The sequence below is a fragment of the Chrysemys picta genome, chromosome 3 (assembly GCF_011386835.1).
Source record: "Chrysemys picta bellii isolate R12L10 chromosome 3, ASM1138683v2, whole genome shotgun sequence".
Lineage (NCBI taxonomy): Eukaryota > Metazoa > Chordata > Testudines > Emydidae > Chrysemys > Chrysemys picta.
In genome coordinates this window covers 9,738,623-9,759,781 of record NC_088793.1, presented here as the reverse complement: position 1 = coordinate 9,759,781, position 21,159 = coordinate 9,738,623, and the positions used below count along the sequence as shown (strand labels likewise).

At 43.8% G+C, this 21,159-nt stretch overlaps 1 protein-coding gene across 13 annotated transcripts in view; it reads right to left on the bottom strand.

The window, feature by feature from the left end:
* Nucleotides 1-2,368: 2,368 nt before the first annotated feature.
* The window catches only part of HMBOX1 (homeobox containing 1), a 135,523-nt gene continuing 116,732 nt past the window's right edge, over nucleotides 2,369-21,159 (bottom strand). For 3 of the 13 annotated variants that reach the window (XM_005290644.4, XM_065590122.1, XM_008171862.4), the window contains 5 exons: nucleotides 10,755-10,837; nucleotides 8,852-8,947; nucleotides 7,533-7,627; nucleotides 7,220-7,321; nucleotides 2,369-3,881 (listed from right to left, as the gene is read on the bottom strand). In XM_005290644.4, the coding sequence (XP_005290701.1) occupies nucleotides 3,744-3,881; nucleotides 7,220-7,321; nucleotides 7,533-7,627; nucleotides 8,852-8,947; nucleotides 10,755-10,837 (514 nt within the window). In that variant the 3' untranslated portion in view covers nucleotides 2,369-3,743. Of the gene's footprint in view, nucleotides 3,882-5,794; nucleotides 7,322-7,532; nucleotides 7,628-8,851; nucleotides 8,948-10,754; nucleotides 10,838-21,159 lie in introns of all 13 variants that reach the window. The other 10 variants (XM_005290645.4, XM_065590123.1, XM_065590121.1 and 7 more) reach the window with 8 other exon arrangements.

The window sequence follows — 21,159 nt, the reverse complement described above, 5'->3', positions numbered from 1 at the left end:
ATAATAGTCCAGGAAAAGACACGGCCCGAACTACATGAGCAAAGAAAAAGGAGAGCAATGAAATAGCCAAAGATGAACAAATCGGAGGAGAAAGGCCTGATGCACAGTCAGGAGCCAGCCACAGGAAAACTCTGGGGAACGTCCTCAGAGAAGGGAACTCCATGGATGGAGTCCTGTACTGCATTGCACTCCCACAAGCTCCAATAATATCTAGGGATACATACCAAGGACAACCCAGCCAACCTCTCCTGCTCTGGATGATGGCAAAAAACGCTGGCTAAAGTATTATGAGCCATGAGATAACAATCTGGATTGAATTTGTCGATGTAACAGCAACCTGGAAGGAAGGAATCATCGATTCTTCAAACTCCATCCATGGAAGGAGTCGGTAACCATCCTATAACCAATTCAGCTTTTAGATCAATTTCGAGCAGAATCCAAGTGGGAGTGCTGCACAATAATTTAGCCTGGAGGTGAAGAAGATATGAATGTCCGTAACAAGTTCTGAACTGTCTCACCAGCATTGTCCTCGCCCTGAACGACAAGGCTGCAGAAGCCATTCCAAAATGTCTTGAAAAGGTTTCCCTCAATGCAGTAGCTGAGAGTTAACTAATGAGGGCCTAGACCGGCTACCCCTCATCAAAACAAGTGTCTGTCAATCAAGAAACAGTCCACAGTGGGCTAAGGAGGGAGCTAGAGAGCTCAGTGTCATCAGGATATTGAGGATGGCTAAGGTCATATTCCTTGATCATATCTTCTGGGGGCCGTACGGGACCAAATAGAATGCAGATGAAGGGAGATAAACAGAACTATGTAGCACCTGGCTCGCCTAAGGCATTTCTTACCTACTGAATCAGTCTATGATCTTCCTCTGGTGGGGCGAAGACTGCTGCTTACCAGCAAGCTGCAATTTAGGACAGAAGACCCACTGATCACTAATTATACACAAGTTGTTCATCTGCTTATTCTTTTTGATGCGTTATGGGACACAGGAGCTGTAGGACTGTGCTAGACAGAGTGAAGGCCAGATTCAATCCATTCTTTTTAGTGGAGTTATTTCAAATTTACTCCAGTGCAGCAGAGATCAGGATCTGGCCTTTACTGTATGGGTGTTATTCTTCCTTAATTCTCTAAATAGATGTTTGTTTCAAAGAATGACTTTTTTAAGATAAAAATATACGCAATATGTATTTTGTAGGTGCAGCTGTCTATCAGTCTGATTCGATTCTTTAAAATGGAACAGCTAGAACAAACCCTGGTGGCAAACCAGCATAAAGAGGCCATCGATTATTAAAATCTCCTTGCAATAAATCGCGGTGGTTTCTTGTCAGCTGTGTGTGTGACTGTAGTATGAATAAGTAGGTAAAATTCCACTGAAGCTACAGTTTGCTGGATCATCCTGCGGTGCAAAAACATTCCCTCCCCCCCGGCCCTTTGCTCGCTAGTACCGAAAGAGTCACACACACACACACACACACATACACACCAAGAAAGAACACTGCAATGTGACTGAACCAATTTCGTTCTTTCCTGAGTCTATCCTGACGCTATTCATGAATTTGCCTACTCAAGAAATACAATAAAAAAGAAAAAGACAGCTCCATTCTGCTTCAGTGATCTACTGCTAAAGAAAGCACATACATTTCCCAATGAAATCCATAAATGAACGACAGGGCCAAGCCCTGCCTATATATCTTCAAAGTCACAGGGACAAAAAGGTGCCAACTCTGTGCCTTCTGTAAGCACAGAATCTCCCACATCTACCTAAACAGCTTTCACCGGATTAGCAGACAAAGATGATCTAGTTAGTCTTTACCTTAAGGGGGTTTAAGGCTGGCTAAAAACCTGCTGACGTGCCACAATTTCGTCTTTTTTTTTTTCTTTTTCTTTTTCTAAGTGCTTGCAATTATATCTGATGGTTTCCAGTTGCAAACATCTTGCAAGGCTGGGGGAGGAGGAGAGGGGAAGGAATAAAAACGAAACAAGTCATAGTAACGTCCCTTCACCTTTAAAAATGAACAAAAGACAAAGGAAAGCCATGCTTCAAAACTAAGCCATCTTCCCCCTGAAACGATTTCTGTACAGCCGGGAGGATAACATGGAATGTAGTGGAAATGCTATGTAAATGCATTAATTTTTTCAAAGATATAATGCAGCCTAGCCCGTCTCTAACCCATCCTATGCTGCTTCCAGTGAACAGTTTCCTCTTACCGGCAGCGACATATCACTTTTATCAGGATGCCAGAGATCACTTCCACACAATGCCAGCAGATGTAATTTTCTTAGATGCATACACAGTTCATCATTTAGATACTAGATGACAAGGTGATCACAGGGTGACTCTGTAATGCAAGTTTGTCGTTTGGTATTTTGAATTCTCAAATGATTAAAAAAAAGATTTATCAAATATAAATATCTTTAAGAAAAAAGTAACAAAAGTGCTACATATGATCAAGGAAAAACAATTCCGTTAGTTTCTGCTACTTAAAGTAGGTTTGCTTTACAAATATTACCACATCCATTATCAATATGGCTTCCCATTATTAATTAAATTGTCTGTAGCAGTATAGCTTTCTCACACCATAACAAGGACAGAGTAAAGAGAACACAAAAGCATTACACCCTATATCTCAAGGAGGAGATCTTCCTGCCTTTTAAGAAGTGTTCATATTTGGGTGAATATTTATGCCATGTTGATAACTAGCAGAAACTAGATACCAAAGTCCTCCAATAACCTTTCAGGCCTGTTAGGATTGCAGGCAGCAGTTACACAGACTTGTACAAACTCACCCATTTATTATCTTAATCCCTTTTTTGAAAACATTGCTTTTGAGAGGGGCTGGAGGGGGAAAAGGTGAGAGGAAGAACAAAAGGTAACGCAACTTCTATGATAGATCGATCGAGTCTCGACCTCTTCGGAGCAGGCACTGCTAGGCCTGCCAAATAATGAATAGTGGTTTTGAGAAGTGGACTGCCGTCCATTAGACATTCAGCTCATTTTTCATGTGATCCCAGGCTGGGCTTCTATCATGGTCCCAGAGGCAGAAGGCAGTATTTTATCCACTAAGCCATGCAGCTTGTGAGAGCAGAGGATGTCTGTGTTGAATGTGACATCAACCGAAATGTGTGAATATGTTTCCCATGGACATTCTCAGCGCAGTACCCAAAAGAAATAGATCAAGTCACTGTGTGACCAGTGAGGCACGGCTTATTGCAGCTGGAAATCACTTATTCCCAGGCTGAAGTGGGGTTTCTAGTGTTCTTTTTACTCTCTGTTGATACTCCCAATATGGTGTCCATCGACCCTGTGCTTCTACCCCAGCTTCCATCCTTTCAGTCTTGGAGGAGGAAAAGCGTACAGACTAGTTTTACATGATGTCTAAGGGTATCCAAGATTTTAAATGTAGCCTAAGACTTGGAACTGAGGGACTCTCTAAAATACCTGGAAGCACTTTCTTGGAATGCTAAGACAAAGCAGCAAGATTTTCGAGCCACTGGGGCTGGGAGAGGGAGGTTGGTTGGTTGACTGATTATTTACTGGGAATTAATACTGAGAGAGTATATGCAAAGGCTGAGGGCACCATGCCATCTTCACAGAACAAGACCCTAACAGCTAACTGACGTACAAGAAACTGCAAAGTTATACTGTAAGAAGAACACATATTAAGGACCGAGGAAAGTCTGCTAAGGTGCTACGTCTAAAACTAAGTTACTTCTTGTTTTGACCCTCCCCCTTCTTTGTATCAGTCGTCGTCTAGGGCCTCTGTCTTGATTTCGTTGGTTCCTTGCCGGGCCAATGCCAAGATGGTGTGGTTTACTGCTGCCATTTCCACGGCTAATGAAATGGGATCTTGGTGGTCACTATGGCTAGTGCTGTCATCCTGTGTATGCAGAAAGGAAAAAGATGAAGCGTTGTTAATTAGTGAGCATTCAGTCTGAGTGAAAGAGTTTTTAAAGTGAACTAAGGGCCGCAAATTACACTTTTGCTAACTGGGTGGGATTGAAAAGAAACACGGATTCCCTTTAAGAAAATGTCATTCACTGGGCAAACACAGGTTCATGGAAATGGGCAGGGCCGGGCGTGGAGATTCACGTTTATTTTCAATAGCTAAAACCTGGCTAATCGCGAGCGTAGTGCAGAATATATTAAATGATCAGGTAAGAGTGATTTTGTGTGAAATAGAAGTGACACATAGATACACATGTTCTATTTTATATAGGGATACACCCATAAACCGTTCAGCACTAAACCAACTGCTGAAAATGTCCCAGACAGAGAAAAAAGGTGGTGAAATGACCTCATGCAGGAACTGCCACAGCAGATCACACTGTCTAGCCAGCCATCCTCTACATGCCACATCTCATTTAATTAAATAGTGAAAAACTGTGGGTTATACTACTGCCTACACTGCAACCTCCAACGGATCTGGAGGCTGTCACCATATTTTCCTATGGGTCTTTTTTCTAAACACTAAAAAGAAGCCTCTGGATTTGAACAGGACAACAGTTTAATTGTTCAGGCTGTGTGGCTGCTGTGAAGTACGAAGAAGATGGGGAAACTTCGCTGCTATAGTTCTGCAGTGAAGATTTTTCTCAGCACTGAAATGTTTTAAGATCAACGAATGAGCAGGACTTCATTCCTCATACACACTGAAGCGTGCAGTTTTCTGAGCCTACATCAGGGTGGGGGCATGGTCTGAATATAGGTGTAACTCTGACACCCTTTGGTGGCTTGTTTCAGTGGGGATCAAACCTGGGACACGTTGATCTTCATGCATAAGCCTCTACTGCCTGAGCTAAAAAACACTTTTCAGAGAGCCAAGGTTGTAGCAAGCTCATCAATCGCTAGCTGGCCTAGCCACCACTAGAGGGCGACAGAGTGCCATACCGAGCAGCCATCGCTTACATAGGGATAAGTAGGGTCCTATCAAATTCACGGTCCATTTTGGTCAATTTCATGGTCATATGATTTTAAAAATCATAAATTTCATGATTTCAGCTATTTAAATCATAAATTACATGGTGGTGTAATTGTAAGGGTCCTGACTCAAAAAGGAGTTCGGGGGGGGGGGGGGGGGGGAGGAAATCGCAAGGTGATTGTAGGAGGGGTTGCAGTACTGCTTCCCTTACTTCTGCGCTGCTGCTGCTGACGGCGCTGCCTTCAGAGCTGGGCAGCTGGAGAGCGGTGGCTGCGGGCCAAGAGCCCAGCTCTGAAGGCAGAGCGGCCGCCAGCAGCAGTGCAGAAGTAAGGATGGCACGGTATGGTATTGCCACCCTTACTTTTGTGCTGCTGCTGGCAGGGTGCCACTTTCAGAGCTGGGCGCTCGGCCAACAGCTGCCACTCTCTGGATACCCAGCTCTGAAGGAAGAGCAGAAGTAAGGGTAGCAGTACCATGACACCCCCTAAAATAATCTTGCAACCCCCCTGCAACTTCCCTTTGGGTCAGGACCCCCAATTTGAGAAACGCTGGTCTCCCCTGTGAAATCTGTATAGTATAAGGTAAAAGCCCACAAAAAAAACAGATTTCATGGTCTGTGACGTGTTTTTCATGGCCACGAATTTGGTAGGGTCCTAGGAATGAGTCATAGTCATAGAGTTTAAGGCCAGAAGGGAACATCAAATCATCTATTCTGAGCTCCTGTACATCAATGACCACTAACACCACCCCGTACCCACACACTAAACCCAACCAAGTTCTAATCCTAAATCTAAAAACCAACTCTTTCTGGGATCTTGGGCAAAGCAAGCGTCAGCTTCTCCCTTTCTGAACTGGGGGTAAAAATACTTACTTACCTTACAGAGGTCTTGGGAGAATTAGTTAATATTTTTACAGCATTTTATAGAGCAAAAATGCTAAGTATTTTTGTCATTATTACATCAGGCCCATGATGATGAATTTGCAACAATATCATTTCTAAATCAAGATGGCAGGTGGTGATTGCTGGTGGGACAGAAATGCCAGTTTTCAGTCAACTCCTGAGGCTGTTTAACAGAATCTCTTAATTTGCCATGAATTTTGGGCCAGATGTTCAAAACCCCACATGCACATCAGACTTTTTGAATACCTGACTCTAAAAGTCAATTAAGTGAACTATGAGAAAGTGTAAAAAAAAACCAAAATCCCTCTGAAGTTGTATTAACTTTATGTTATTAACTTTAATGGTAATTGGATAAACTTTATGTTTTCAAGTTTTCTGGAGTCTGAATGATACTCTGAAACGCAGATTTTATGGTTTTAACGGCTGAATGGGTGTTAAATGGTCATCAGCACAGCTTTCCACAGTAATGCATTTAACTTTTAATGCCTAATTATCCTTTACAGTGGAGTCCGGGCTAGATCATTGAGAACTGCAACATCTAAGGACTCTGAACAGAGAATTTTGATGCAATTAAGCAAATTATTTCTCTTTCAAAAAATATGTTGGATAATACAAAAATACAGAAAGAAAGAAATGGTTTGGAATTCTAAACAACGCGTCTGCTAAGCCATCAATTCCTCTATCTGACAGGCATGCAATTAAATGTGCTTGGCTGCAGTTTCAAAATATATCACACCAATTATTTAGGAGATTCTGACCTTGCACAGCCATACGGAGCAGAGCTCCACCAACTACTTCCAGAGATGGTCTATAAAAGGATCTTTGTCCTCCCCCAAAGAAACAGCAGCAGCTCCAAGGATGGTGGAAACAGAGCAGGCATACCAGCACCTCTCACCCAATCAATGTCCCACTGGACTTGGGCTGAGCCTACTGGGGTAGCTACTCCAGGATACTGGGTTTCCAGTAACCAGGTGATGAGATCTCCTACTTCTTTCCAGGGATGGCCTATTAAGAAAACCCCAACAAAACCCAGACACCTGGGTGTAGCAGCATGAACACAAGGAGCAAAGGAAGCAGAACCATCTAAGTGAACTATTCAGCAAGGCCAATGATGTCAAGTGAATCTATCCAAAATGGACTTAGTCACCACTGACTCTGCAGGGGAAGATGGAGAAGGGGAGGTGGGATAAGAACATGGGTGCCTGTTGTCACAGGGAAGCATGTTTGTGCCCAACACACTGCAGAAATGGTTAAAGATCTGTACATCCTTTCTTGAAGGTTAACCACTGTACCAGTGCCAGAGATAAGAAGAGCTTGAATTAAGCATGGTGCGTAGCTTGAGTTAACACTGTCCTAGCATTTTTCAAACATTGTGTGTTGTGTGAATGGTGTCACTTGCTTGTTTGGAGCAGATCCTCCTGTCTTCTTCTACCTTCTCTGCTTCTCTGCCTCCCTCTGAACATCTTCCCTCCTCCTCCCCATTGCGTACTTGCCAAGTGTCCTGTTGTATGACAATAAATCCAAGTGGGTGAATACTGGTTTCTCACACATTCAATAGGGGAGCTGTGCTCTTCCACTTTCCCCATTAAAATTACATGAAAGAAAAAAAAAGAAGGACGTCTGACTCACGAGAGGTACAAGGCCCCTTGACGCTGAAGTGTCACATGCAGGGTCTCCCATTTGGGACCATGTAGCTCAGCTCAGATTCTTACCTGCTCTGAATAGTCATTCCCATCGACGTCATCGCTATTGGAATGGCCTCCTGGACTCTGTACATCTATGCCATGGCTCTCCAGGATTGCTGCTTCTTCGAAAAAAGCAAATGGATCCCTAAATTATCTGATGCATTACCGGAATTAAAGACCATCCATATTTTAGGCATTTAAAAAAAGTGGACTAGCAAGGTCAACTCTTGACCTCTTCTCAACTATCCACAATTTGGGTGGGTGTTAAGTGTTCACTTCTGTTGCCCCCCCAAATTGTTTCCATTCTTAATGTCCAATAGTCAAACCTTCCTTCTTCCCCATCTAGTCTACAATGGACGGGGTCTCCCTTGTGTATGCAGTGTGTCTGTAGCCGTGTCGGTCCCAGGATACGAGAGAGACAAGGTGAGCGAGGTAACATCTTTTATTGGACCAACTTCTGATGGTGAGGGAGACAAGGTTTCAAGCTACACAGAGCTCTTCTTCAGGTCTGAAGCTCGAAACCTTGTATAGTCTGCAGAACCAACACAGCTAAGTTTGTGAGCTGTATCCTGTTCCAGTTTGCGCACTGTCAACAGAATTGTTTACTATGTTCCAATCGGTTATGGCTCTGCAAACCCACTGACAGCAATAAGGTGGCACAGGGGTAACTGAAGGAAGAATTTGGCCTGCAGAATCCTTGGTACTGGTGATGGTATTGAGATGTAAAGAATCCATTTTGACTTTCAGATCTCAGTGGAATCTTACAGGGTTGGCATTAAGAAAAACACCACCATTTTGACTTGTAAAATGAGTACATTTGAGTTAGACATTACTGAGGCAAGAAACTTACAGACCCCTTTTTTAAAAATCACTTCCCTTTTCCCACTGGCACTTTTCAGAGTAGAACTGCACTTTAAAGGTTTTAAACTCAGTCCATTTTGAATTTCCCCTATCCCCAGTGCAGAAATCACTGCTTCTCTTGTTTCATTTGGGACATTCAATGGGACTGGGCCAATAAATTTGGTGTTAGGGAAATATGAATCCTTCTATATTGATCAGATTCAGACTTAAAACAGAAATTAGGTCCTCTAGTGACATCCGATCACTGAGTCATTTTTCCTGTCCTACTACTGACATTTGTAAACTGAGTCCCCGATGATAGTTTAGAAACGTTGAGAGGGTGAAAGATTTATTTTAAAAAGTGCTTTAACTGACTATTAAAAATGCTTGGCGCTTCTAGCCATTTGCATTAATAGAATTCAATCTTATACTCTCCAGCTCCCTTGAGCTGGCCTATCTACTTAAGCCCTTCAGGTTGTCTGAAAGCAGGTTCTCTGATACATTACCGATATTGGCTCTTCTCTTGATTTCCTTTCTTCTGTTGGCAAACCAGTTGTACACTTTAAGGGAGGTAACTCGCTCCAAATCTGACAACTTTTTGCCTGTGAAAATATACAGTAGAAAGCACAGTTGTTTACAGGGTTTCACAGGTATGGATAGCACTTTGTACATGCATATAAGATCAGCAGATCCCTGCCATGTGATAAACCCTTGAAATTTAGAGCAGACAGCATTAGAGAGTGGAACTACATATAAGAACAGCTCACAAATGAAACGCAGGGCTTTTCTTTGCAACTACAGCCAGCTCAGGCTTAAACTGTGATAGAGAGCAAAGCTGCTCGTCCGATACAGGAGACCAGGATTCAATTCACAGCTCTGCCACAGAATGTGTATGTGACCTTGGGCAAGTCACTTCACCTCTCCGTGCCCCAATTCTCCATAGTAAAACGGGGATAATACTTTCCCGCCTCATAGGGATAATGTGAAGCTAATTTGGTTACTGCGTCGGAGGTGCACAGGTAGTGAGTGCCATAGAAAAGCTAGTAAACATTAATAAGAGGTGAGATATGGGGATGGCAGAGATAAGATCTAGTAGTAGTAACAACAACAACTTATATAGCACTTTTCATCAGCTGATTTCAAAGTGTTTTAGAAAGTGGTTGCTATCATTATCTCAATTTTACAGATGGGGAAACTGAGGCACAGAGCAGGGAAATGACTTACCCAGGGTCACCCAGCGGGTCAATGACAGAGCTGGGAATAGAACCCCAGTCTAGTGCTCTGTCCACTAGACTAGACTGCCTCCCTGCTAAGTTATAGTCAATAATGCTAAAATTGTCACATATGTTATGACGTCTTGTCCTAGCTTTTCTTTATTTCACCTTTGGGTTTATTACATTACTTTTCATTCCTGTAAACAAAAGTTGCAGAACGTGTTCTCAGCAAGGTTTGGGTATGTTCTACTATTTCAACTAAGCAAAGGCAGGTGGGCTCACTGCTTCAAACTTGGCATTATTACACCAGATGCCCACACTCCATTCCCAGGTAGGATTTCTCATCTCCTACCCTCACAGGAGCAGGAAGAACTGAGAAGATGCTGGGGGGAGAGGGGAAATGAGGTCCCCTAATTTAACACACACAACCTACAAGGAGGACTCATGTCTAGAAGCTACAGAGAAGCTTGGACGCCAGGAGACCAGGGCTCCCTACTTTGCCAAGGATACACCATGTGATCATAGGCAATTCACAACCTCTCTGTGGCTACACTTCTCCATCCTTAAAATGAGATCAGTAATAACAATAATGCCACATACCCACTTTTGTAGAGTAGGGTGACCAGACGTCCCGATAAAATCCCGCTTGTCCCGTGTCCCGACCAATGACTGGTCGGGACGCAACTTGTCCCGATATTTCGCAATCCATTTTTTTTTGCTCCACCGGCGACCTCCCCGCCCCCCCCAATGTGTCCCAATATTTTCTTCCTCTCATCTGGTCACCCTATTGTAGAAGGCTTTGAGATCCTCAGATAAGAAGTGCACATATTTGTAAAAGTAACTAAAAATAATTGGCTTTAAAGAATGCAAATCTCTGAAATGTATTCCCTTTCCTATGGATACCCTACATGACCCTGTATATATGAAATGTTTTGATGCTCAACTTCACCTCTAGCTCTCTACTATTTTAATTAGTAGAAATGTATCTTTCAGACATACGTGTTTGGGTCCGAAGACTACATTAGCCCTCATGTTCATCCGAGTACGGCAGCTTGAATGACACGAGCCATATAGCGCTCTAGGAAAAACTTACTACTGGTTGAGAGCACTAAATTGTTAGTAACAGCCATAAAATGAGATTTGCTAAATTTAATTGCAGACTCCTTTGAAAAGAACAGTGCGATCAGGTCCTTACCTGGCTTTTGTATAACTGCATTACAGGCATTTGCAATTTCTTCTCTCTTTGCCTCATCAGGATATTGATTCTCATTGAAGTAACTGCAGGGAAAAAAAAGGGTTTTCAGAAATCAAAGCATGGATGCACCAAAACAGCTTCACTAAAAGGTGTCAATGGCTAGTAAATGCACCGGTCTTAAAGGGACAATATAGACATATTAAGTTTTATGTTAAACAGTATGTGCACGTTTATGTATTACATGTGAACACACAGTTCCCCTTTAAAACCTTCTCAATTGCCTTAGATAACCAAATATCACCGCCGCACTTGCACCATTCCCTATAGCAAGTGAGTAGGTATAAGGAAATAGAAAATGCTGCAAATACCAAAGATACTATTGCAAAGTGAAACACTCATGGTAGGAAACCCCACAGTTAGTACTAAGGCACCTCTGCTTCTTTAATTAAGAACGTAAGAACGGCCGTATTGGGTCAGACCAAAGGTCCATCTAGCCCAGTGTCCTGTCTTTCGACAGTGGCTAATGCCAGGTACCCCAGAGAGAATGAGCAGAACAGATAATCAAGTGATCCATCCCCATTACATGATAACATACTATTTTTTCCGCATGGCCCCCGTCTCATTCAGTGCATAATGTTCAACATTTATGTTGATTCTCGGGGTTCAGTAAGCATCTCCCATTTTCTCATTCACTACATGACTACCTCCACACTGACCACCAAAATCTTCACATTTTACCAGGAAACACATAACTACAGCTGTTTTGAGTCATTACTGTGGGATAATGTAGTGGTTTTCTTACCAGGGGTCTGTGAGTGCAGAACTATATAGTAATACTCTAAGAACTATGGATTAACTCTAGAGTGCACTTTTAAAGTTGTATTTTTTATTTAATAATTGTAAACTTACTATGGGATAATAAGAGACTATTTTAATGTAACATTTTAGTGCTATAGCTTTTGATAATTATCATTTTACTATACCTATAGTTTTGCTATAAAATTATAATTTTACTATTAGAAATATTTTCCTTAGCCTTAAACTCAAACAAATTGATTTAAAACCTCTGAGCCCAATCAAACTCAAAGTCAATGGGGCCGATTCAGACCCTATATGCAGGGATCACTTCATTTCTTTTCAGTTTGCCTCCTAGGAATATATTTACAAAAGTAAAGGTCAGAATTACAAAAGTTCCCCAGTCAACTTGGTAATGGACTCTTACAATTGTTACTGTGTATTTAAGGGAACAAATTTTGCTTTTTATTTTTACCAAGAGACCATGTAGCAGTGGACTCATTAATGAGACATGCATGCGTGCACCCCACCACCCCATCTCTGTGTGCATCTACTCCCAGCACAACTTCATATAGTTGATATATCCTTATTTTTCAGCTAAAAGATGTTATACATAAATAAATGGACGAAACCAATTTAGGTTATCTTGTTAAAAGCATGATTTTGTTCCCTGTAATATTTTGGTTCCAAGCTACCTTTGAATAACTGCAGTTAACAGCACTCCCGCGATTTCGCTTTGGAGATTATTCCACAGTTAAATCAACCTTATTGTAAGTACATTTTCGTAAATGTCCAGCCTGAATGTTCTTTTCTTGCATTCCATCCTGCTATTCGCCCTGTAATTTGTAGTTACAGCTATATGTACGGTCGGAATCCTGCTTGTGGGTTGCTATTCATTGATCAAGAGAAATTGCTCATTAGCACAGCAAGAAGCACTGTTAATGTGCATCCATTTGATTTGCTTGCTTAGAGAGCAACTGCAACCATTGAAATTACATTTTTAAGTGAGGGGCAGAATATAGAAGTTAGTGATTTGGGAACTAAATACCCTCTTTCTCTCACACACACACACCCACATCCACCCTTCCTCGTCTAGGTTTCTTGTGGAGAGTTTCTGCTACAGACTAAGACCCAGGTCTACATAGGCACCTAAATCCCAAACACAGCGACACAACTCCTAGTTTTAGGCTCCACCGAGATTCACAGAACTCCTGCTTGGTGGCCACCTAATCCTGTAGGCAGCGAAACCTCACTCAGTGCCAAAATTTTTGTGCAGGTCTCCTAGGCGGCTATGTTTCTGCATCCAGAGATATGTACTGCTGCCTCGACTCCAGGCCAGCAGTTCCCCAACTAGGGGGCATGACCTCAAGTCGAGTTGCGCCATCAGCAGATGGGATTGTGGCAATCCCAAGTGTGCAGATGCCATTTTGCTCCACACAGAGTGACCTTGCAGGTATCGTGCATGCAAGGCCAGGCTGTGCAGAGGAGGACATTTGGTAATGGCATCCTCCATGCTGTCTGGGCTCGCGGGAGGCTGAAAACGGGGTCATGCAGGCAGAAAGTTCAGTAACTGCTGCTCTAGGTGTACGAATGCCTATTTCCTGCCTAACCCCAGCGTGACCCACAAAGCATGGGAAGACAGGCTTTGCCCACCTCTCTTGCCTGCGGGACCTAATCTGGTAGGTGAGCTCTGAGCATGCCCTTCGGACTGGGTTCCACTCAAAATCTGGCCAGAGGAGGAGACAGCAGTGGTGGCCCCATCATAACGCTTACCCCGGTGCACTCATCTGCAATGTGGGACACCCACATTCAATGCCTCCCCTGCCTGCTGTAGAGAAAAGGATCTGAACAGGGGTCTCCCACCTCTGAGGTGAGTGCCCTAATCACTGGGCTATGGGATCTGCTCATGTGGCTCTCCCTCAATCTCCCCTGTTGAAGTCACTGGAGCAGGGGGACCAGACTCCGGTCTCCTCAGTCCCAGGAGAGTGCTTCTAACTACTAGAATACAGTGACATTCTCTCTCTCTCTGCCCCGATGTCTATTTAGGTATTTATCCAACAGGAGACACAGAGCGCCCCACATCAGAATAGCCCAGTGGGCTCTTTATTCAGAGGTAGGATTTGAACCCCTTTCTCCCCAGAAGGGGAAATTAAACCCAGGTCTCCTACATCCCAAGGGAGTTCTTTAACCACTGGGCTAAAAGTGACAGGGGAGGCATCACTGCTGCTTCCTCCCATTTGGGGTTGAGTTAGGCTCATTCTCACACGTAACTGCTTAGGCACTAAGTCATCTGGCTCCAGGAGAGGGGCTCCAGGCTGTGGCTTGCAAGCAGAGAGAGCAGGGACCTCTCTGCAGCCCGGATTTAGGCACCGAACTTCGTGAGAGGGGCGGGGCTTTGACACACCCATCTTGTCTGCATGCAGCTAGCTTAGACGGGGAGCCACCTAATGTGCTGGCTTTTGTGGAGCCCGTTCTTAAAGCACCCATCTCTCTCCATTCATTGTCCAGGGAGCCTAGCTCAGCTTTGTAGATCCCACTGCGATGCTGAGTGTTGCAACTCTGAACTCCCTTTGAGGAGCCGGGCCTAAATCCTGAGAAACGACGCGCATCTACAATCCATACTATGCCTGATGCCATTCGGTCTTAAACCAGGGGAAGTTTGGCCACTGACTTCAAGGGAAGCGGACTTGGGCCCGTTGATTTCAAAGGGAATTGCTGGTGTGCAGCACCTCTCAAACGTCTACGCAGGCAGCAACAGGGACACTCCTAGAAGAATCAGCAAAGGCTGCAGGGCTTTCTTTGATTTGGCAACATTCCCAAGCCTGGAACCAATGTAATTTTCATTCTCTGAAACATACCATCGCTTGGATATACAGTACCATGGACTATTCAGCACAGAACTCTCATCCCTTACAAATTCCTGTCTGCAGGGATTGTGTTTTGTACAGGACTTTCTTGGAAAGGGGAATAACAAGGAAACAAAGCGTCAAGAAATGTATAATGAACTGTGTTAGACAAATGTATATTTAATAATGTCAGAGAAGCAGATATTATATATTCAGTAGTAATAAGAAAATGTCAAGGAATTTGTTGCTTCCTGTAAGTATCTTGCCGACACAGCTCTCAAAACACCGGTAAAACAACTTCAAAGGCTACAGGTTTGTGTCTTACCTACAGTCGATTTTTGGTCGGTGTAGATAACAGGGCCAAGCACACCTGACAAATGTGTGATTTATTAGCCAGATGCAGCTCTCCATAGGAAGGATGGATACTGGAAGGATGGATACTGACTGGACAGGACTAGCCAACCAAGGCCACATGATGCAGACAAGTATGAATAAGACAACTGTTTTAAGAAATAATGGAATGGGTGAAAGCAATACAAAGACAGCTCGTTATAAAAGATAGATAAGGAGGTACCAATCAGAGTTTTAGCAGGATAAATAAAAATGGATGAGTTAGAAGGATTTGGGGTTAGTTATTATATGTGTATTAAATATATTTAGAATCGAATGATTATAAATAAGGTAGTTTTAATCATGTGTGCCTGCTTGATATTACGAGACTAGGTCTAAAGGACGTGTGTACAACAAAGGGGGCTGGAGGAGGAGGAACCAAGCAGGACCCCATCAGATAGACCAGCATGGACCTGATGATGACAAAAACAGCCTACCCATGCCCCAGGACTGATTGTTACTCTATCCTGCTCTAACTGTTTTACTTATGCTTAAGTTGGTGATATAGTGTCCTAAAATTATCTTATTAAAGCTTTAAACTAGCTTGGCTTAGTAATTGGGGTGGAAAAACACCCCCTTGAATGACAAAAGTTTTAACGACAAAAAGCGCTGGTGTGGATGGCGCTTCATTGGCAGGAGCCATACTCCTGTCGACGAAGCTACTACCCCTTGCTGGGGGGTGGTCTTATTGTGTTGCCAGGAGAGCTGTCTCCTGGTGACAAAGAGCGGCTACACTGCTTACCCTACAATGGCCCAGCTACGCCGTTGTAAGGTGCACAGTGCAGACATCGCCGTAGACGCTGGGAGTTGCGTCCTAACTTTTAGGCACCCTGCTGCCTAGAGGAATTCACAACTGTGAGTTAGGCACCGAGGGTCCCTGTGCAACGCATGGAAAGAGGTAGGCGCCTAGGCAAGGGATTCACAGAAGCCAAGACACTGAGCGGGGAGCTGCCGAAGGCCCACACCCCAAAAGGAGTTAGGAGCCTGACTAGAGAGGGAGAATCCTGAGCAGAGGCACCTACGCTAGCCCTTTCTTATGAAAAACTGCAATGGTTCTTCCACTGCATCACTGATATCAAATAGCCCAGTGGTTAGAGCACTCATCTGAGAAGTGGGAAACCCAGGTTCAAATCCCAACTCTGCCTGATGTGGTGCAGGGCCTTGAACCAGGTCCCCCACCTCACTGGTGAGTATACTAACCAGTGAGGTATAGGCTACTGCGGGGTGGGGTTCTCTCAATCTTTCCTGTTGAAGTACACCTCCATCCCGATATAACGCGACCCGATATATATGCGAATTCGGATATAATGCGGTAAAGCAGTGCTCCGGGGGGGATGGGGCTGCACGCTCCGGCGAATCAAAGCAAGTTCGATATCACGCGGTTTCACCTATAACACGGTAAGATATTTTGGCTCCCGAGGACAGCGTTCTATCGGGGTAGAGTTATATAAGGGACTGCAATCTATGCACTAACCACTAGGCTATAGTCACTCTCTCCAGCCCAATGTCTACGTAAGACTCTGCTCAAACACTGATTGGGGATTTGAACCTTGGTCTCGCACATCCCAGATGAGTGCTCTATCCAATGGGCTATTGGGTGTAAGGGAGACAATGTTACCACCATCCTCTTTCCTGTTCCTCGTGGATTGGGCATGCTCAGAGCATGCCTACAGGATCAGGTGAGACAGGTGGGGGAATGCCTACTTTGAGAAACCCACCAGGGCTTAGGCATGAGCTAGGCGCCAAGTTGTTCAGCAGTGTCAGGAATTAGTTGGCAGTGTGCACGTACATCTGCAGAAATTTAGGTGCCTACGGGACTTTAGATGCCTCCAGGGTTAGGCGACAGCTGAATGGGGGTGGTTTGTGAATGCCAGTGATGCTAAAATGTTGGACGTTAGTTCCTAAAGGGGCAATTAAGTACCTAATTTCCCTTGGGAATCTAGCCCAAAGATTAATTCTGTAAATCTGCCCCACACAGCTGTATTAGGTTTCCTGTGAAAACTCTATTTCATTTACAGATACTTGCCAGAAATCTACAATACATAAAACAAACCCCATGGAGAGAGAGAGACGGTGATGTACTACAATCATAAGGTGACAGCCTGATGTCGTACTCCTGTACGGGCTGGATGATCCACCACCCTGTACCTGGTGGACGATGCCCAAGCTTACTAAAGAAATGCAAACAAAAGCAGATGTAAAAATGCAGGAAAATCTCTGCCTCTGAGAAACGGGGAGACAAATGAATAAAGAGAAGACAATGGAGCCGCCGTTAATGAGCCTCTCATTCAGCATATATCTACGTGCTACACTGAATGCACTATGAACAAGCTGCAGGCTACCATATGCTCCGGCTGGCTCGAGTGCCTTGGAAAGGGAACAATGCTTGCTACCCATAACAGAACTCATGTTCAATATTTTGTGATGACTGGGAGCGGGCTCCGTTGGTCAAGCTAACCCTTTTCACAACATGATGATGAAATGACATGCCAATAGCAAAGTTTCACGGGGGATGCAGAGAATGTGGTGAGGGTGGCGCATTAAGGAGATGTTAGGAGTGACTCCTCAGTTAGGATTGTTGAGACTTAAGTTTAAAGCAGAACTAGAACCCCTCTGCTTCACACTTAAATGGACAAATTCACTCTCAGATCTGGCACAATAACCACAGGTGGTTTGCAATAGTAGAGATCACTTCTCTCGCCCTCTGTCCATAGTACCTTCTAGGTCAAACCCTATGCGGCATCTGAATTCCCCCCCACTCACCCATCAAGTCTCTAACAGCCTGGTACAATTCCATTCCTGCCCCTCCTATTAACTCAACTCACATTTTCCTCCACATCCAGTCTCCTGGACAGCTCCCCCCATCAACATTCACAGTCCCCAATGTTCCCTCTCCCCCACCATATTCAGCTTTTGTACTTTGACAGGACAGTTCTGTCAGCTACTCCGGGCAGAGCAAACTGAAATTTTCCAGTCTAAAAGACGAAGATCTCAGAAAGTTACAAGCAACGAAAAACAGGTTAGAATGGAAAATTTTATGCAACCTTAACTGTAAAACCCACACTCCCACTATACTAACCTACACTCTTGTAACACCTTTCATGCAAAGATCTTAAAGTGGTTTATAAATATTGTATGGTTGTATGCCACATCTACACCCTTCTCCACTTCTTTGGGGGCCCCAATCTCCTCTGGCCATAATAATGGTGATACCATAATACAAAACAAAACAACTAAGGGCTTGCATACAAGGGGCAAGAGGACTATGTTACCACACACTAGGTACTTTTTCAGAGCGGGCCAGCAGGATCTACACGGAGCAGTTACAATCCAATAGATTAGAATACTTTCGAAATCACATCCCCCTAGTTTGCTGCTGGTGCCATGTAGAAAAGCCCTACAAGCCTCCCAGTATCTCTGTTAAGTAGGTAATACACATTTCAAAGATTGGAAAACTGAGGGACAAAGTCATTAAGGAACTTGCCCCTGGCCACACAGTAAGTCAGTGGCAGAGCTGTGAACAGACCCCAGGAGCACCCTGTTACCACCATCCACTCTCCCTGCCACAGCCCAAAAAAGAACCCAGGAGTCCTCATTTCTGGTTCCCTGTTTTAATCATTAGAGTACACTCTCCCCCAGAGAAAGGGAAAGAACCCATGAATCCTGAATTCTAGTTCACAGCTCTAACCACAAAACAATATTCCATTCACAATACTGGAAGTTCCCTAAAACTTCAGGAGAATAGCCATGAAGCTAACTTAGAAGATATAAGAAAAATAGTGATTAAGCAGGCACAACTAAATCCTGCAAAGGCGTTCTGCTTTCTAGACAAAGGGCAGCTGTCAGCCGAGTAATCACTGAACACCTTCAGCGAAGAAACCAAATGATCTCTTTTGCAGAGAATGACAGTAAAGAATTAAAATGAAAAGTGGCCAAATAATTTACATGAAATGAGAATCCATAAGATGGGAAAGAATGGAGATATCCTTGAAGCAGTTTCATTTCAATAACACTGAAGTCTAGAAAAATTGCAGATTCAGAGAAAACCTCTCTTTCAGGGATAATGTGCCTAGGACAATGACAGTCAGACGCCATCTCAGCCAGGGTTCTGTAATGTACATTTACACGTCTCCACCAAGGTGCCCCTATCTGAATTCCAGCAATAGCTGCCAACCTTTTTGCTCAACTGTAGAGTTTAGTTTTCCAGGCCAAGATCTTATATACACCAAATAATGCCCTCAGCCTCCCATTCTGTTGTGATCCCACTGATCCACAGTGGGAGTTTTTATTGCTCCCCGTCCCATTGCTGGCAAGACAAGGGTTTGAAGTAACCTCATCTCCTGAGCAGCGTAAGGATGGGCAGCGCTGGGGCTAGGAGAGGGGGTCTAGGGTATTAGTTTCAAAAGCCTGAAACATCAATACTGCCAAACAGACCCATAGCTTGGAACCATCAGTACAGGGGGCCACTCTAGCAGCCTGGGATTCAGGATACCTAATCATTCCCACATGTATAGTCAATGCAGTTCTATTTGTCAAGGGAGCTTTTGGGCTGTGAAATATTCCGTCTTCTGTGGGGTTCTCTGGGTACTTGCTGGAGCCTGAACAGCGCCCTGTGTTATAGCCACCATCTCTCATGGGGAGGGAGGAAGGAAGTGACAACCCATCAACACCAGTTCCCATTTGGTTACTGCTGATGAATATAAATTGCCTATACCACAAGGCGCTGTGCTCATGCTCCTGCAGTCCTCCTGCTTTCAAACACATATGCTTTTTTCAAGGCCCATGAGTTGTGTTTAGTAGCCGTAGGCTGCCACTAATTTAAGCTCCACATTTAGTCTGTTTGAAAACCACATCACACTCTGCTTTCCAACAAGTGCAGAAGTTCTGCCAGCTGCTTTGACTGAATTGCCTACTTTATCCCTCTAGTTAGTATATTTATCAAGATGGCAGGTGTCTGGCTAGGTCTACACTACCGCTTATGTCGGTATAACTTATGTCACTCAGGGAAGTGAATAAGCCATCTCCCTTTCCCCCGCCCCAAGTGACATAAGTTACACCAACCTAAGCGCTGGTGTGGACAGTGCTATGTCGGCGGGAGAGCTTCTCCTGCTGATGTAGCTACCGCCGCTTGTTGGGCATGAAGAGATTAAACAGCTTGCCCAAGATCATATAGGTAGTCTGTGGCAGAGTAGAGACTCAAACCTAGATCTCCTGAATCCCCACCAAGTGCTTTAACCACACAACCATAGTTCCTTTTGCCAATATCTATCAAATGTGCAGTACTGTTTATTTAGTATTAAAGATCATTTCTCTCTTCATTAGTCAATTTTGCAGTTGAGGTCAGTGACATGCTACCAATCTTGAGATTTTAACCAAATGGGGACTACAGTATCCCTGTGGGAGGCTCTTAGACTATGGCTTCCACACAGAGAAATAATGGGTAATTAAAGCTACCTTAGGGTTTTCTACTCCTGTCTGCAACTGCAGGATCTATGCATCTAGCTAGGAGTCTTCGTAGATTTAAAGGCCAGGATTATTATGCAAAAAGAACAGGAATACTTGTGGCACCTTAGAAACTAACAAATTTATTAGCATCCGAAGAAGTGGGCAGTAGCCCACGAAAGCTTATGCTCTAATAAATTTGTTAGTCTCTAAGGTGCCACAAGTACTCCTGTTCTTTTTGCGGATACAGACTAACACGGCTGCTACTCTGAAACCTAGGATTTATTATGATCATCTAGTCTGACCTCCTGCAGAACACAAAGCCAAAAAACCTCATCAAGCCCATATCTTCTGGCTGAGCTAGAGTGGATCTTCTAGAACTGGGGTAGGCAACCTATGGCACGCGGGCCGAAGGCAGCACACGAGCTGATTTTCAGTGGCACTCACACTGCCTGGGTCCTGGCCACTGGTCCAGGCGGCTCTGCATTTTAATTTAATTTTAAATGAAGCTTCTTAAACATTTTAAAAACCTTATGTACTTTACATACAACAGTAGTTTAGTTCTATATTATAGATTTAGAGAAAGAGACCTTCTAAAAACGTTAAAATGTATTACTGGCACGCGAAACCTTAAATTACAGTGAATAAATGAAGACTTGGCACATCACTTCTGAAAGGTTGCCGACCCCTGTTCTAGAAAGAGACCTCCAGTCTTGATTTGAAGACTTCAGGAGATGGACAATCCACTGCATTCCTAGATAATTTGTTGCAATAGTTAATTACCCATATTGTTTAAAAAATCTGAATTGGTCTAGCTTCAGCTTTCAAGCATTGGATTTTGTTATGCCTTATTCAGCAAGACTAAAGAGACATCATCAGACATCTCGTTCCCCCTGCAGGGACTTGTAGACCATGATAAAGCCATTTCTTAA